This window comes from Drosophila eugracilis, unplaced genomic scaffold (assembly GCF_018153835.1).
Source record: "Drosophila eugracilis isolate 14026-0451.02 unplaced genomic scaffold, ASM1815383v1 contig_90, whole genome shotgun sequence".
In the NCBI taxonomy this organism is placed as follows: Eukaryota; Metazoa; Arthropoda; class Insecta; order Diptera; family Drosophilidae; genus Drosophila; species Drosophila eugracilis.
In genome coordinates, this window is record NW_024573812.1 from 9,949,720 (window position 1) to 9,966,904 (window position 17,185).

The 17,185-nt window shown below is 39.4% G+C and overlaps 1 protein-coding gene across 25 annotated transcripts; it reads right to left on the bottom strand.

The window, feature by feature from the left end:
* Positions 1-71: 71 nt before the first annotated feature.
* Positions 72-15,993, bottom strand: LOC108111959. 25 transcript variants are annotated; one of them, XR_001772620.2, is made up of 17 exons: positions 15,893-15,993; positions 14,432-14,803; positions 7,796-8,265; positions 7,168-7,290; positions 6,150-6,251; positions 5,911-6,090; positions 5,480-5,689; positions 4,721-4,932; positions 4,243-4,660; positions 4,070-4,096; positions 3,654-3,860; positions 3,113-3,545; positions 1,962-2,121; positions 1,782-1,889; positions 1,554-1,709; positions 714-1,343; positions 72-458 (listed from the first exon to the last, which is right to left on the bottom strand). XR_001772620.2 is itself a non-coding variant. In XM_017221656.2 (15 exons), exons 2-15 carry the CDS (start codon positions 8,276-8,278, stop codon positions 410-412), a joined length of 2,775 nt encoding a protein of 924 aa, XP_017077145.1. In that variant the 5' UTR covers positions 8,279-8,334; positions 8,561-8,707; the 3' UTR covers positions 72-409. The 25 variants fall into 25 exon arrangements, 6 of the variants coding, with proteins under 6 accessions (XP_017077145.1, XP_017077146.1, XP_017077142.1 ...); XR_001772614.2 differs by lacking the exons at positions 14,432-14,803; positions 15,893-15,993 and adding an exon at positions 8,561-8,707 and having other exon boundaries at positions 714-983; positions 1,331-1,343; positions 7,796-8,334; XR_001772621.2 differs by lacking the exon at positions 14,432-14,803 and having other exon boundaries at positions 15,893-15,990.
* Positions 15,994-17,185: the final 1,192 nt, after the last annotated feature.

Genomic DNA, 17,185 nt, shown 5'->3' on the forward strand with positions numbered 1-17,185 from the left:
GATAGCAAAAATATTTTTCTAAAATTTACTAATTCACCCTTTATTTGATTTATATAAGAAACCCCCAGTTCGCATTTTATTTTGTACAATTATTATTCGTGTTTGTAGAAAATACAAAATATCAAAGGGCTCGAGCACGTTGACACGGAGAAATGGGTTAAAAAACGAATCCGAAGAAATTATTGCACATGTGTGTGGGTCGCTGTGTGTGTTTGTGTTGGGTGTGTGTTGTTGTGTTCGCGTGAGTGTATAAATAAATAACGTAATATATCGAGGATTTCCATAGCAGAAGAAGATAGTTAGCACAGCTCCTTCGTCTAATCTATGTAACTAGGGTAGTATTTCGATTAAGGTTTCTCGGTTAAGGGCTGGATGGATCCGATGGGATTATCCGGGGACTAGCCCCTATTCACAGCTTCCGTATACTGCGGTCCGCCGCAGCCGAATTAAGTTTGGTTCTGTATGGAAGTAAGAGAAGAAAGTCATTAGATTTAGCTTAGAAATATAAAGATAAAGATATATAACAATATAAAAAACAAGCTTCAAATAGTATTAGGCCGAATCTGAACGAATAAACTGAACCTTCAAGAGGAACTGCATTGGTTAGTATATCGATCGGAATGCGATCAAAAACCGAACGAGAGTGTTAATTTAGTAAACAACACAGTGGAGCAGAACAAGGAACGTCATGCGAATGCGCTTTGGCAGCTTACCCCGATTTTCCAGTTGCCAAAGGGTCAACTGGAAAACGCTCGAACCTCTCTCAAAACTGCAGCTGAACGAATCTAGAACCCTGTAGTTTTTATTTTCTTTTTTATATCGAAGAGGGATTGTGTATGTTTTTCTTTTTTAAAATATATTTCTGGCATCAGAATGACCTCGCACATCGCTTGGGTAGCATTTAAGAATGGTATTTCTATGGATTTTTCTGGCTAAAAGGTGCTGTGATGTTGGCTGAGACTTTCTACTCCTCACTGGCCATCCTGTGTCCATGTTTGTTGGTGGTTTTTTATTTTTTGTATTTGTGGTGAGAGGTTTGTGATGAGAAAAAGAGCTCGAATTAGTGCCCGGAAAGTATATACACGAAATGAAAACAGCGTGGCCAAGCGAGGTGAAAGTGCAATGATCTCTGGGATGTGAGCGAAAGCCGGAAAAGCAAAGTCAAAGCCACAGAGGGATGAGTAAATCAAAAATTTGCTCTTGGTAATAATATCAAACTGCATTTGGCGGACTTTAAGGCTTTTACAAAAGAAGAAAATATTCATAACGTTTGGAGAGGACACAAAATAAGGATTTAGTTAACTAGGTTCAGATCTCTCTCTGTGAGTACCGGAAATGACGTTCTGTTTTTGGTTTTTGTTTGGGTTGAGTGGGTGTGCGTTTTTTGTGTTGTGTTGTGTTGCGTATGTGTATGTGTGGAAAGAGAAAAATAAAACGAAATCAATAAATTAGTATTAGGATTTGGCTGGGTGTTTAGCTCCCTCATACAAAAATCAGAAATCCGAATCAAAAAGAGAGGAAAACAAAGCTGGCAAGGAGCGGGAGGCACTTACAGTTCCATGGAGAGCACCGTGGGATTGGGACATGCTTGGGGCGCCCGTATGTGGCACTGCTTGTGACAGATCAGCTGGCAGTCGCGGCACTCGTAGCCCTGCTTACCAGGCCTTCGCGGGATGGACTTCATGCAGATGGAGCACTGTAGGCCGCTTCTGGAAAGTCATGGGAAAATCATTTAGTATTTTGAAGGAAATTAAAGAAGCTGTATAGATTTATTAACTCACCCGCTCAAATGCTTGGCGATGAAGGTGTGATCGTTGTAGATGTGCAGCTTGGTGCCCTTGCGACGCCAGCGCGGTCTCTGGGCGATGGCCAAAGGCACAATAAAGTGGCTAAAAGGAAAACAAACGACATTAGAAAACATATAAGAAAATGTTAGATAGTGAAATATGATCTTAGCTCACCGCTTTATGCCATTCTCAACCGTCTCCAGCACCAGGGTGGAGGCCTCGTGCACGTAGGTCTTATTGCTAGCCGAGGAAAAACCTGAGATGGCCGAGGATTCTGAAATTGAGGAGCGGCGTGAGTGGTCGGTGATGGAGTGACCAATGCCCATGCGGGGTCCTGCGTTTTATTTATTTTTAGTGTGTGTTTTTATTTTTTATTTTTTGTTTTATGACAATTTGTGGAGTGGCACACAAACCAAGCACCCGTTAAGAGACCCATCAAATCATATTTTGCATATGAAAATAAAAAAAAGAAAAGAAAACGGAAAGAGTATGAGAAATAATTAAAATCGAGTCGAATTCATGATTTATCAAAAGGCCATTTGTGAACCAATCGTAAGCAGATCAAATAATTCAAATACCAAAAACCAAATATTTACAAAAATATATATTTTTGAAAAATATTCAAACGTGTTCGTTTTTTTTTTTTGTTGGAATAAAGTGTTTGGTGTGCGTGTGTAGGAACCATGGAATACATACAGATTCGTGTTGTGGATCACAGTTCAGTTAGCGTTTGATGGGGATATAGTGTTAGGGGAGAGAAGATAAAACAGACAACAGATATAGATACAGGTACAGATAGTATAACCATTTAGTAAAGATCAAGCTTTGGGTTAGACAACAACGAGAATACATAAATGGGGGGGTAAAAGCAATTTACACTTAATATTAAAGTTAATCATGAGTTATGAATGTTTTACAATGATTTTTAAAGAATTTTTAGTACCAAAAGATGTCCAACTCTTGACAGACTTAGCCTAAGATAAAGCTACAAAATAAAGTTTAAGTATAGAATATTTCCAGAACCAATAAAAGTGATTAAAAAACGTGGAAAATAATAAGCAAAGAATCCTTCTACTATCTATAATGAAAATTAAAAATATTAAATAATTGGAAATAAAGTGCAGCTAGCAATTATTATTTGGGATAAACAAGTTAAATGCCGTGATCTCGAATGAGATATGTGATGAGATTGAATGTCCCGTCGCAGAGTTATTAGCGGAATGCAGGAGGAGTAGTCCAAAAAATGTGCGTTAAGCTCGGGCTCGAAAAAACAGTTAAAACGTGGACAGTTGGCGGAGGAGGACTGTGATTTGGGTGGTAATTACCAAGTGAATTGCTTTTGGACAGAGTGGCACGATCGACAGATAATGAACGGGAAGAATCACCATTGAGGGTTCCGGTGGCTGTTCGAGGGAATCCGGTGGCTGTTGCTGTATTCGAGTTGGTGGCTGATAGTGACTTATGACTGTTATTATTGGGCTGATCGGCCGATAGGGTACGTGTCTTGGAGCGGCTTAGCCGCTTCTTCAGGGTGCCAAAGAAATTACGTTTTTTGCTGCGCCCGCGATCGTCGACCACATCATGACCCTCAATCAATCCCGAGTTGTGCTGAGCCAGCTGCTGGGCACCCCCATTCCTTGGCAGGCTGCTATAACCACCAGATCCGGCGCCATTGGTGTTGCCATTACCATTGAGACTATAGTTGTTGTGGTAACTACTACTGCCATTGGGCGATGAGGCTGCATTGGGTTGGCCAAACTGCAAGTGATTCGAATTGGGCATTAGAATGGGTAATCCTTTCTAGCTTTAAGATCAAAATCAAACTACATGCCATGCCGGAGAACGTATTGAACTCAGTGTACTTACCTCCGCGGTGCTTTCCTCGTTGACGGTGCCGTTACCTGAATCGTTGAGAGTTTCGCCCAATTGGCTGGCCTTCTCCTCCTTGGCCTGCTCCAATTCGAGCTCATTCTTGGCCTCGTTGGCTGCCCGCTCGAAGGCCTGGGCCACGGCCTGGTCCAGTTCCGTTGCCGTTTCGATCACCTCGATTTGGCCCTCTTTGTTCACCTCGACCTGATCGGTTCGAGGATGGTGGTGGTTAGAGAAGCGGGGTTAGGCGGAGCAAACAGAACGAGAAACATTTTGGAGATTAGCTTGGCTTAGATACTAGTTAGCCTACATGACATGTAAACCATCATGAGGGCGGGATTAGAGACGCAGTAACTCAGGTAACTCAAAAGAACGTTTTTAAAGAGAATGATGACCAGGTCTGGGAGTTTTACCTTAAATGCATTCGGGCTGCTCGAGTTCTGGACGGGATCAGAGACGGGGATGAAATGAAAGAGGCAAAGAGAAACGAAACGGAAATTATAAAACCATAGAACGGGGATAAAGAGGATACGAAATGTATGGAATACATCTGAATAGTCAGTCTTCCAAAGATGGCAATACTCACTCGCTGGACACTGTGGATGATCAAAGTGCTCTTGCTGGGCTGACCACCACTTCCGCTGCCCGAGAGCGCTCCATCCTGCAGAGCTCTCACTGCCGCATCTGCCAGATCTGATCCATTCCTGATGTGTTCGTTGATGGCCGGTGTGCTGAGACGCAGTGCCTCCTTCAGACGCTGGGGACGGGTGCCAGCCGGGATTTCGGCTCCCTCGATGAACACAAAGTCCACAGTGATTGCTCCCGAAACGGGCTGTGTCTCATAGGGTCTTGGCTGGAGCTGCAGTAGCTGAGTGGAAGCTGGTCCCACGGCCAGCTCATCGATTCCAACCAGGCCGAGACCCAGGAACTTGGGCGGATCGGAGGCAATCACCGGATGGTCATAAACCTCAAACAGGATCTCGGCTGATTGGGGGGAGAGTTCACTAAAAAAAAGAGGTACAATTATTTCCAGGGAAAATCTTGAATTCAAAGATTTAACTCACAAGAGGAAGTGCTCATCCCAGAAGGGTTTGCTGCCGCGCTGAGTGCCCGTCTGGTTCTTCTGAGCCGGCTCGTCCATCTCGATGACCACATAAGGATCATGGGCATCCCTTATACCCTCACCCTTGACGATCTTCACCAACAGCCGACGTCCTGAAACCATGTGCTGCGAGTCCCTCAGTCCAACGCCGCCCAGGTGCTGCTCCATGTTGTGCTGTGTGAAATGTAGGAGGACAACATGCAATGAGTGAGTGCAGCGAGAGACACAGAACAGAGAAAGAGTTCAAGGGGTAAAGGTTCAGAGGTTCTGAGAGTGAACAAAAGTCTTGTTTTTTATTTTTCGGGCTTATGAAATTCGCCTTTAATCAGGAACTAATGCGTGACAAACACTAGAAATTGTAATAATATTGAAAGTATTGGTTGCCCTGAAAAGAGAGAGCGCAAAGAGAGTTCTTTTTACTTTCAAGGATCATAAAACGGGGGAAAACATAACGAATTCTCAACGGAGACACGGGCAATGTGGTGTAGAATTCTGAGCTGAGAGAGCGAGAGTTAGAGAAAAGGCGAATTCCATAAACACAGAGGTGAAGGACGAGAGCAATGAGATATTGTCTGTTTGTTTGTTTTTTTTAATGAGAAATCTGTATAGAGAACGAGTCTCAAAGTTCCGTGTGTGATGACTAGTGTACAAAAACACAGGAATACAAAGAACAAGAAACAAAACAGGAGCCTGGCTTCTTCTCACTGCTCCCGACGCTCACCGCCAGCGAATCATAGTGAACGGGATAGATTACGGGCAGGTCCAGAGGCTCCACCTCGGCCCTGGGGCAGGTGGAGTAGATGGAGAAGTCCACTGGGTAAACGGTGTCACGCAAAGCAGTCGTCAGGATGTCGCTGATCACCGTCTGCAACTGCTGTTCATCCTGGTCCATCGCCTTAATGGCACCAACGCTGTTCATCGCAATGCGAACCTTTTGTAAGAACAGAACAATTTTGTTATTAACGGATGTGATTCATAGGCTTAACTTTTTAGTAGAAATTATAGCAATATTTTATCAAAAAGAGTGTAATTTTTAAACTATTTCCGGTTAGGTCATAGTTCTACCAACGCGAACTCAAAACGCAAGCTTGACTTAAGTTAAGTTTGATCTTATTTTGCTGTTATTTTTCCACTGTTAACTGATTTACTCACATCCGGATAGCCCTCCACTCGCATCTCGCCCTTGAGGGTGTTGTAGTTCATGGGAATGGCCATACGGGCGCGGAACCTAGACACGGTGACCTTATAGTGGGACGTCTCTACCTTGCCCGCCTTCTGGCGGAAGGTCTTAACCTGCAGCACTGGCATGGCATCGCAGTCAAAGGTGATGAGCTGTGATAAATAAGTTTTTATAAGTAATTTGAACTCTTAATGAGACCCAATTTACTTACCATATCAGCTGGATTGTTCTCATCGCAATTACAGAAGATATTATTCAAGCCGGGCGCAGGACTGTCTGGTAGCACACGAACCACTTCAACGGCCACTCCGTGCTGCCAAAAAGGGGAGAGAATATGTTTACTTGTTGCCCAAAAACCAAACAGCTTGCGAATTTATTATTCGCGCATTACGTAATTCAGCAGCGTGCGTTTTTTGGAGCTGCGTTTCAGAGACGGGATAATGACTAACAACTGAATTCCGACCTTGGCCCACGACTGGCTCCGATCACGTAAAAGGCGATAAAAAAGTAAATCAGAGGAAAGCGAGCGAGGGTCAAGTCATGTATACCAATTATTAGATACCCTCTAATACAATTTCTTGATAAAAACGTTATAATAGTTTCATAGAATTGTGATAACAGCAAGTTGACTTTAATGAATCACGATTGTAAAGGTGATGTAAAGTGTTTTATAACTTTTTTAAGAGAGCTAAAGGTGACCTAATCCAAACTGCATTTATGACAGTCTAGCTTTATGATTTATAATAACCACAGAAATGAAGTTATAGATTATAGATTCAGCTATAAGCTACCACCTAAAAGTAATTAAAATTCAGCAAAAATATATAAATATTAGCTCTCCCAACTACCATATTTTCCTGCATCTAAGAGAGTCAAATATTAGCATAACTTGAAGTTTACCTATCACAAATCTACAAATAAACAATATACCCTTCGATCCACCAAGTACACGGTGTACCAAAACTGAAAACAAAACGCGTTTCAACATCAGTTACGGCTGAGCGGGTTCCCAGTTCGCTGGCGAAGAGAGGGGGCAGAAAAAGCTGGGAGCCAAGCAGCTGAACATCGATTTCAAGTTGAATGTCGTGGCGGGCCAAGAACAAAGGTTAATGCCCGACCAATAAAGACCAAGTCGGGCTCAGCCATGACATCAGAGACCGGGCCACGAATGATGTCAAAGATGCGAACAGGAATGATGTCATCTAACCATCCTACGAAATCAGACTCACCTCCTCCACAGACTTGCGCAGCGTGTCGTTAATGGCAATCACCCAGGACATGAGCAGCTCGTTGACGATGACCAGGTCGCTGTAAAGCCAGCGGAACACCTGACTGGTCCAGGTGACGGAGCTCTGGAAGATTATGCTTGTTAGAAGGTATTTAGGGTATAAGATATTTTAAAGACCAGATGGGGTAATTTAAATGGAGTTTAATAAGTACTATCTTAAGATACAGATAAAGTAAAAATTTTGATTTAGATTCTGAATAAATAATTTCTTTAATTATTTCTTGATTTGACAGACTTCGACGTATAAACATTACTTAAAGGTAAAATTAAGGAAATATTTTATGTATTTTTGTTAAAAAATCTATATTTTCTTGTATTTACTTTGCACTTTAATAATATTTTAGAAAAAATCTAGAAAAATAATCAATCAAAATCATAATTTAGTTTAACTTTTATCTCAATTATTAAAATTATTTCAAAAAGTCACCTTTTTATAGGTCATATAGCAGGATATTATAAATATTTCTTCTTTTTACAGTTTATAAATATGACTGATAATCCTTATGTCCCATTTTGCTAACCAACTGATCTATATTTGGATCTTAATATATAGACGAGTATCTACTCACCGTTTCTGGACCCACGACATTAGAGGGCGGTGGGACATAGCGCTTCTTGCGATTCTCTGGCCCAGTGGAACTCTGGCGCACCACCCTGCGACGTGGACCGCCGGCAGCTGGACCAGCAGAGTTCAATGGCGAGGCTGAGGAACGACCTCGTCCTCCAGATCCGCCAGTCAAAGGCTTGGATAAATCCTCAACCTTGCTCTTGGTGGCCAGCAGATCACGCGGCTCCGAGAGACGCTTCTCGGTCTTGCCGGCAACAGATGAGGGTGATCCTGAGGTGGGGGACACACTCGTCTGACGACTATTGGACGCACTGGACGTCTTGTCCTTGTTGAGATACTTATGGTAGAGCAGCTTGATCAGCCACACGGAGAAGAGAGCCAGGACGGCCCACAGGAAAATGAAGATGGCCAGGGAGTCCATTGTTAAGTCACCAAGTCCCTCGAACGAACAGATATAGTCATCGATTTGATCTGCTAGATCCATCGTTCAGTTCCAGGGCGAGTTAATCCCACAGATCGTCGTCATCGTCGTTGTCGGTTCTGCGGGAATATAGTCATTATAGTGGGTGTTTCTCATCGGGCGAGAGAAATCGCTGAGATGGTTTTGGGATGAGAGAAATTTGTGTATCGGGGCAGCCATGAAAGATCTAAAGTCCCCCGCTTCTCAATCTCCACTCCCCTTTCATGCTCAGCACATTCTAATTATAGAACTTGTACAATTTTCTTTTGGGAAAATATGAAACGGTGAAAAAATCTGGCCACTCACAAAAAGCACACACAGTCCCAAGGAAGTTTATAATATTAAATTCGATTAAATATTTGAAGTTTAACTTGTTTATATTAGTATAAATATTATTGTCAAGATAAATAAATACGAGAAAAGAACGAAAAATCGAAATAGAAATCTTAGAAAACGGAACTAAACCGAACCGAACTGAAACAGAACTCAACTGAAATGAGCTGCTAGGCATTCGAATCGAATGGAAACGGGATGGTATCTTATGAGATCTTTCCTCTCCGAGGCGAGAGACATTCTCAGATACTATATAGAATCTGTATCTTTAGAAGATACTGCGCCGGCGCCTGCAACTCGTGTCAGAGATGTGAACACTTGTTTTCCATATTGGACTCCAACATTTTCATTCTTTTACACATTTTCTTTTTGCTGGCCCCTCGATTGACGTCATAGTTTTTGGGCTTGCAAGAGAGATGGCACAGAGATGACGTAAGGAGGAGCCACACACACTTTTCTAACGACTTCAATCTCATTGTTTATAATGTGTTTGTTCTGCTTTTGTATTTTTAGACCTTTCGTTGTTTTGTTTCGTTCCGCATCTTCCTGCTTGTGTTACACAGATTTATTAGAAACCATTCGAGAGAATTGGCATTCAACAAAACGAAAAATAGAAAATGCCCTCGTCTTCCCCTTTGGCACTTGTTGCAGTTAATATCTAAAAACATTCATTGTCCGATTCGTGTCCTCGGATCTCATTCATTTTGAAACATTTTTCGTGAAAATACGAAAAGCGTTTTTGGCGATAGAAAAATAATAACAAAAGAGCTATTATGCTGGCGATTATCTGTTTTATATCATTTGTGGCCGTTGTTATTTTTGCTTTTTTATACACTTTCCACGCACGCCATTTAGGCACTGGAAAAAATTACGAAGATATAGGCAAGACAATAATAAGATCTGTGAATAATATATATAGGAAAGTAATGATCATGGCATGATCATCATAAACTTACAAGTCATAAGCCCCATCTGTATTAATTAGTTAACAATCTTTGTCAATCAACATTTTCTTCCACTGCATACCGCTACATTCTTCAGCTTTCTGCGCCACTGATTTTCCACTTGCCTTTTCTGCTTTTCCTCCACTCTCCAATCCCAGCAAGTACAAAACACTTTTCGAGCATTCTCAGCCAGTGGCTCGTTTATTGACCCCTTCGCCATTATGTGGACGCCCAAAGGGCAATGCGGAGGGGTGTGAAAATGGTGGGACTAGGAGGAGACAGGAGGTGGTGCGAGTGAGAAGGCGATTACGAGAGCAACAAGTACTCGCGGTTATTTTTAACCATTGGCAAGCAACACGTCTCGTTCGGGGAAAATGCCGTCTGCCACGCCTCATTTTGGGGGAGGCCAGCAGCCGTAGTACACATGTTCCCATCGCCACTACTGATTGACAGAGATCTGTGATCTAACGGGCGTGTGGGAAAAGTGTCCACATCTTCGGTGGGGGGAAACTCAAGCTGAAAGGCAAACGCAAACTCTGAAGAACCCTCTAATTAGCATAGCAGATGGTAGGGTATTAAATTATTTTTACAACTTGAAATGGTTAACTCTACAGAGATAGAAATTGGACACCATTTATCGAATGTAAGTCAAGCTTATAGTGATCAATCCGATAAACGCATTATTCTCGTACGAGTATATAGAACATAAAATAGTAGAACTTATTCCATAATAAATTGGATTTCAAGTTTTATAATAGGTTATATAAAAGGATAATAGTTACCATGTATCAAAAACAAACCCAGTTTACAGAGAATCAATTAAGACATATTAAATTCAGAAGTAGTTAAAACTTTAATGCCAGATAGTGTGATCACAAATTGAGTTTAATCTGGATTTAAAGTAAGAGAATAAAATGATATTATGGGTAACTCTCTTGTAAAAAAATGGATGATTTGTTGTTTTCAAGATTGAAGATTACACTCACTTTTACGTGTTCTAATTAGCCTTAAACTAATCAAGAAAAATAAACCAAGAATATGAAGATAATGTAAATGTATTTTTAAGAATTTATCATTAAAATATGAAAATGTTCTCAAATCTGACTCTACAAACTAATGGAAATGAAATGGAAATTAATAACAAGCTAAACTAAAATGTATAAGTGTCTACGAAATATACTAGAGTTTGGATCACCAAAAAATAGGAAACTTTTATTATCTGAAATTTCATCATGACTTCATAGATACACCCAATTTATTGATAATATAAGACCATTAATTAACTTAAATTAGCAAGCTTTCAGGTACTAATTAAGCTCTGTGCTAGACAGTTTCCCTGCTACTATAACAGCTTATTGTTGACAACCAAACGGTATTTAATTAAACCCATAATTATGCCTTTGAATTTAAAATAAACTCGCATATATCATAAATTTTCCACGGTGTACACCTGAAAGTTCTTGCAAAACTCATGTGGTAATAGTTTATACGAATATATTCCCAGAAGAGCCGCTGGGCCCGGCTAATTAATGCCAAACTGTGCGGCACATGCAAACTATTGGCCAACTAGCTGCGGCCGGCCCGCTTCCCAAGCTCGAGTTTAATGAGCTTGGGCAACGGCAACAGGTTGCCAGTACTTCCGTTTTAATTGCCACCTCCAAAGGGGTCAAAGGTTGACGGTTGATGGTTGAATGGCCCCGCCTTCCGCTAAGAAAACTCAAATTGCGTCACCTTTCCCTAACATTTTTCATAGAATATTTTTTAGATTCTAAGTATTCGGCGTGCAAACATTTTGAGATGCAAGTGCGCATTGCTAATCACATTCAAATGCGAATAAATATTGAAAATGATTTCCGTTACCACGCCAGAGAGCTAAATATAGAGATGTGGTAATCCAATCCAAAGTCGTTTCAATCCGTGCGAAAGCCGACGATCGGAAAACAAATAAGCCGCAGGCCTGAAGGTCACCAAAAAGTATATATTTGTATAGACGATACGAGCCGAAGAGTAGGAGGGACACTTGAGTCACCTTATCTTATCACAAGTCTTTGTGTTTATCGCATTTAATTGCCATTAATGAATTAGTATTATGACTCGATATGGATCTTGGCACCTCGCCATAAAAATTAGACAGCAAAAGACTTTCTTAGTTGCTCCCTGAATGGGTCAATCAAAAAATATGCCAAGTGACGACACCGCCAGCAGTTTTCGAATACCTCCAGACATGATGTCATTTCAGTGAGTGATTCTTTGTTTTATTCAAATTGATAAGGCGGTGTTGCGGATTTCTGCCTCACAGACACAGACAAAAGAGGGCATAATTCAAAATTATATTGCCAATTGGTGATTACATTAGCAGCTGATTATCAGAATTATTTATTTCCATTTTCTTTAAGTGCTTAACAAGCCCCTGAATCTTACCCAAACATGAAGTAAATCATATGATTAATCAAATTTAATTATAATTTACCTTCGAATTGATTGCTAGATACGCAATACTGCTTATTAAAACGAGTACAGCACCTTTTGTTTTAGTGCATAGAAAGCTCTAATCAGTCATTCATGCATGGAGAGCCACAAATGGAACTGCAATTAACTTTGACCGATTAATCTATTATCCTATGGCAATACGATATCAAATGGTTGAACTTCGCCTTCGCTGTGCCATTTCAAAGTGTCAAGGCTGGGCTATTTTTGGAAATGCGAAAGGAAATAACAAGCCAGCGCAGACGTACAAGGCGTATGCTAGATTTGCAACAAGGTAATGACATTAAGCATACGCAGGTTGATCCGAACATCAGAGTTTCGTCAACACGCAACTGCCAAGACCACGTCAGAGGTCAAAAGGGAAAGGGTCGAAAGGCAGTTGCGTGTTTTACTTTGGTGCTAGGCAAAGTTCAGCTGAAAACAGCAGCAATTTTTCACAACTCTCTCTCTCTCTGAGACAGACAACGATTCGGACCTTTCGACTTTGCCTTATTAAAAAACTCGTTTATCGATCGAAACTGGTACCGAGAACCCATCGATTTTCGCTCTGAGGAAAATGAGGTCTAGGCAAACGAATACCGTTACGCATCCCGCCCAAGAAAAGTTCTTGCCTGCCCGCCCCTTACTCCCTGCCTCTTACTTATTGATTTTTTCCCTCGGGTTCCCATTTCTTATCTCACTGATTGGCCTGCAAATACACTTCGGCGCGGTCAATTTGCTCGTTTGCTCCGTTTACCCTCGTTTGTGTAAAAGGTATTTGAACCCCAGGGCCAATTGTTTTGACCACACATGAGGACCCGTTTAAGGGGCCAGGGTTGCCAGGGCAACCCTTTAATAATTCAAAGCCCTAGCATTGATTTGTCAACGTGCTGTGAGTCCAACAAATCTCAGAAGAATCGTAAAATGTGCTCACAGTTCAGAGCTCCTTTTGTTTGTTTACTCGAAGCATATTTTTCCATTTTCATGGGAGCTTATTTTTGAAAGGAAAAGCTTTGACCGGCAAAGGATGCGCTAAAGAGAGGAAATTGTTGAGAGCAAAAAGTAGAGGAAGAGATGTAAAGGAATGGAGGGGTTGGAAAATGCAGCCAGCGAGTCAGTAAACAACAAATATTATGGTAAATATAGGAAATGTCTTTTTTAACTTTGAAAATATTTTGTTGAGCACTTTGTCTGGGAGTACGGCAGTAAAGAAAACTGGATGCTCTCTTATTACCAATGCCAATGCCATAAAATACATTTTATATAAAGAAAAACATAAGTAAATATTATTCTTTTATTAGTTTTACTTATATTTTCTCGCTTTAAGAGCTATTTTTTGAAAGCTACAAAGGTTAAGGATGAACTGAATCTTTAAAGAAATCTAAGTAACTTTTTTAGATTTATGAAAATCACCAATTATTTCTTATAAATTTCGTATCCTCTATTCATATTTTCCATAACATTTCATAAAACATATTTGCCTTTTTATAAAACCCTATAAAAAAGCCACAAAAAAAAAGCCTTTGTGTAATATGGTATAATATTTCCTTGCTTATTAATATTGAAAATTTCTCCCCGTGAAGACTTTTCCTTTGGCTAGATTTCCTAGCTTTTGGAGCGTCAACAGCCTGTGACACAGTTTCCACACTTTGGGGTGGCTTCCGAAGGGTGGAGTGAGAGCAAAATAGAGAGATGGAAAACTAGAAACGAGGGTTGGAGATGCAAAGCACGCTATTTTAGCCTCTATCGCGCAGAGGATCGCCGTAACGTCTTCATAGACCCATTAACAGAACACACCCAGTATGAAAACCAAGCCCAAAATTGCACAGAAAGCCCTAAGCTTAGAAATTAGACATGTGTGCTTGGGAAAAGGGGCTGTTTTTTGGGGGATGTGGTTGTTTCACTTACCGTTTCATACAACGCAATTCGTAGATATAATTGTTGTTGTTGTGGTTGTTGTTTAATCCGCAGGATGAGTGTGGTAATTTTCGTGGTTCGTGGAAATAAAAATGTATTGCATTATTTAGAGGGAAATTAACCGAAACCGTAGCCACAATTTTCGCTTGTGTTATTTTTGTAGCCCTGTTTTTGCAATTTTTCGCCCGAAATGTACTTAGTTTTTCAGGTGTTAGGGAAAATGTATAAAAAAAGGAAAATGCCCCGTGATTGATTAGTGACAAGAAGCTTATAAATTTTTTTGGGTATTCATGTTTGTGTGTGGTTTGTATGTTGGGCACGTGAGTTAGCTGGCCAAAAATGTATAAAAGTTTCAATAAATTCCAGAGCCAATAATTTCACTGTGCGAAATGCAAATCAATAAAGGAATAGGTTGGTCTGAGGGGGTATAGGTGGGGGTGGTGTTGGTGTTGAGGGACGGAAAAGCTTGGCACACACATAGTAAACAATTTGTATTTTCACTGAATTCTTTACTCACACGGTTGACCGAATTTTTAAGGCCACGTTAACAATTAATATTGCTATGAATTTCGCTTTAATGCCAAAAAATCAACCAAAACGCTGCCGATTATTCTTGTCACAAAAATAATGCCGTTTCGTTTTTAATTTCTTAATATTTTTTAATTTTGTATATTTTTTCTTTCCTTTGTTTCGCTAGAGCGAGACAGAAGATAGCTGCGGTTGTTTGTTGCTCTCGAAGATGATGATGAAATTTTTTCGTTTGTTATTGTTTTGCTCTGTTTTTGTCACTTTGTTCGTTGGGAAGATGGCGATAAAAGAGAATCGGCGAGGGAGAAGCGAGGCAAAGCGAGTGGACGTGTGAAGAATTTTACAAACTTCCGTAAAATAACTAAAAAAATAGGGGAATAAACAATGGATCTTTTGTTGAATTTAAAAGAACATAGAAAACCTTTTTAATAATATTTTCGTTTAGATAAAGATCTTTTTTATCCTATTTTTTAAGTCTTTTCAAGACACAATTCTTAGAGAAATAAACAATTTACAGATAATATATAGCAAAATCCAATTTATTCAAATCAAAAATCCAATGAAGCCTCTCAAGTTTGACCAACTCAAATCGGAATACTTGAAGCCACTCAAGTTACAAAAACTAAAATCGGGTTTTTCAAGTCCGGATTTATTCAAAAAACTAAGTTCAATGTCGAAGGTTGCTTCCGCTTGGTTTTAAAAATTGTTGTTGTTTTTTTATTATCATTGTTTCTCCGCCATTTCAATGTCTAAAGTTCTTCGATAAGAAATCATAACATTCAAATTATGTAGATTTTTTCGTATGCTTTTGTCTGCTCTTAGCTCTGCCCCATACCAGCAGAATTTAAATTTTTAGTCATTTTCACTGCCACGTTACTGGGCCACACATTATATTTAGTGGTTTTTCTATACAAACTTGGCCAACATTTTAGTTTTCCCCCAGCCACTGCAACAACAATAACAATAACAACAACTATTAGAACCACAGAAGAGAGTCAATCGGTGAGAGGAGAGCAATCAGCTGTTTGCAGCATCAATGAAGAACGCTCTTTCTTGGTTGATACCATTTAATTTCGATTAAAGTTCGGCATTATAACAAATTGTTTTGTGTAAATCAAGCACACACACACACACACACATGCACACACGAGCGACAGTTTATATGTTAAATTGTATTTCTGCAATGCTTTTTAAATATTTTGCTGTTTTGTTGCCAAATTTCCCGAAAACACATCCACACACACACGCGACTTTGCTTTCGTTTCATTTATTTTTTTCTTTCTTCAGTTTCTACTCTTTTTTTTTTTTTTTTGATGGGCACTAAGAACATTAAGAATTGCCGCCGCCGCTTTTTTACTTTTCCGTTCGCGAATGAACAGAAAGATTTCTGTTCAGTTTTAAATTTATTATTTTATATTTTATATTTTATTATTCACTTATGTTTACATACATCGAAAAAAGCCTCGTATTCCGTTTAGAATTTTCTGTATTTTTGGCGAGACCCCACGTCCGTTTTCATCGAAATTAAAAAAAAATTGAACACTTCTCAAGTCGCTCGCCCGCTTCTATAGCTATTAAAATAGGAGCTTTTTATAAGAGCGGGTGTGTGCTACTCTTGCTCTCTCTGATAGGCCTCTCCCATCTATCTTAACATAAATGTTAAAACCCATTTCTAAAATTTCTGTTAGTAAACACGCCACTAGCGGAAAACAGAGGAAGCACCTGCATAGATATATTGTGTAAAGTAAAATGGAAACTATTCCTCCAATAATGATTTGCATGGGAGATACTCAAAAAGAAAACCTTCTGATAAACAAATCATTAAATTTACAGATTGGAATATTCTGAAACAAAATATAGACCGATAGTGACTTAACTTAACTAAAGCTTATAAAATAAGATTAAAAAGTGAGGTAAATAATACTTACATGGCTGTCTGTATTTATAGAACTGTAAAAGTTCAAAAATATTTAATAAACAATATTAAATACGCTTCTATATTAATATTTAAATAATTTTTCTTTTAATTAATAAGCGACCTTTTTGAATATCGTAATCTACATTTGTCAGCTATTTTGTTTTCCTCTTCGTCCGCTTTGGCGCTATTGCAAAAGTTAAACTCATATTTTTTAACAGTAAGTTAACGAATGTTTTCTGTTAACATGTTAAAGAGAGAGAGCGGACAAGAGGCCATAAAAGAGGAAAATAGAGAATATAACAATGAAACACTATTTCGAAGAGTGGAAGCGAAAGCTTGAGAGTAGAGTTGCCAGGTGAGCACGAAACCATTTAATGATAAATATTGAATTATCGTTTTATCAACCGTTGATATACAACACAGCATAACAAAATAAGAGTTTATACCTCTAAACTGTTTTATAATTCATTAATTAAATTGCTTTTTACTAGTAACAATTACCATTAGTTCAGAACTTTTTAAAGGCAATCTGTCAATAGTAAAGAAAAGTTAAGCCGAGCTTTCATATCGCTTAACTATAACAACTGTTATAAGTTTTCTGTAGACTATTTGATGTTTAGAATTTCTAGCGGAGATCTGGTACCGCTTTCAAACATTTTTTTTTAATTTTTGGCATTTTTGCATTCTTATTTTTTTGCTATAAATTAACGGTCAACGGTCAACCAAATCGGTTGTCAAGAATTAATATTTTCAAAAATTTCAACCAATTTTCAACACTATTACCAAATTGGCTTCAATAAAACCCAATTTTATCATTAAATTCAA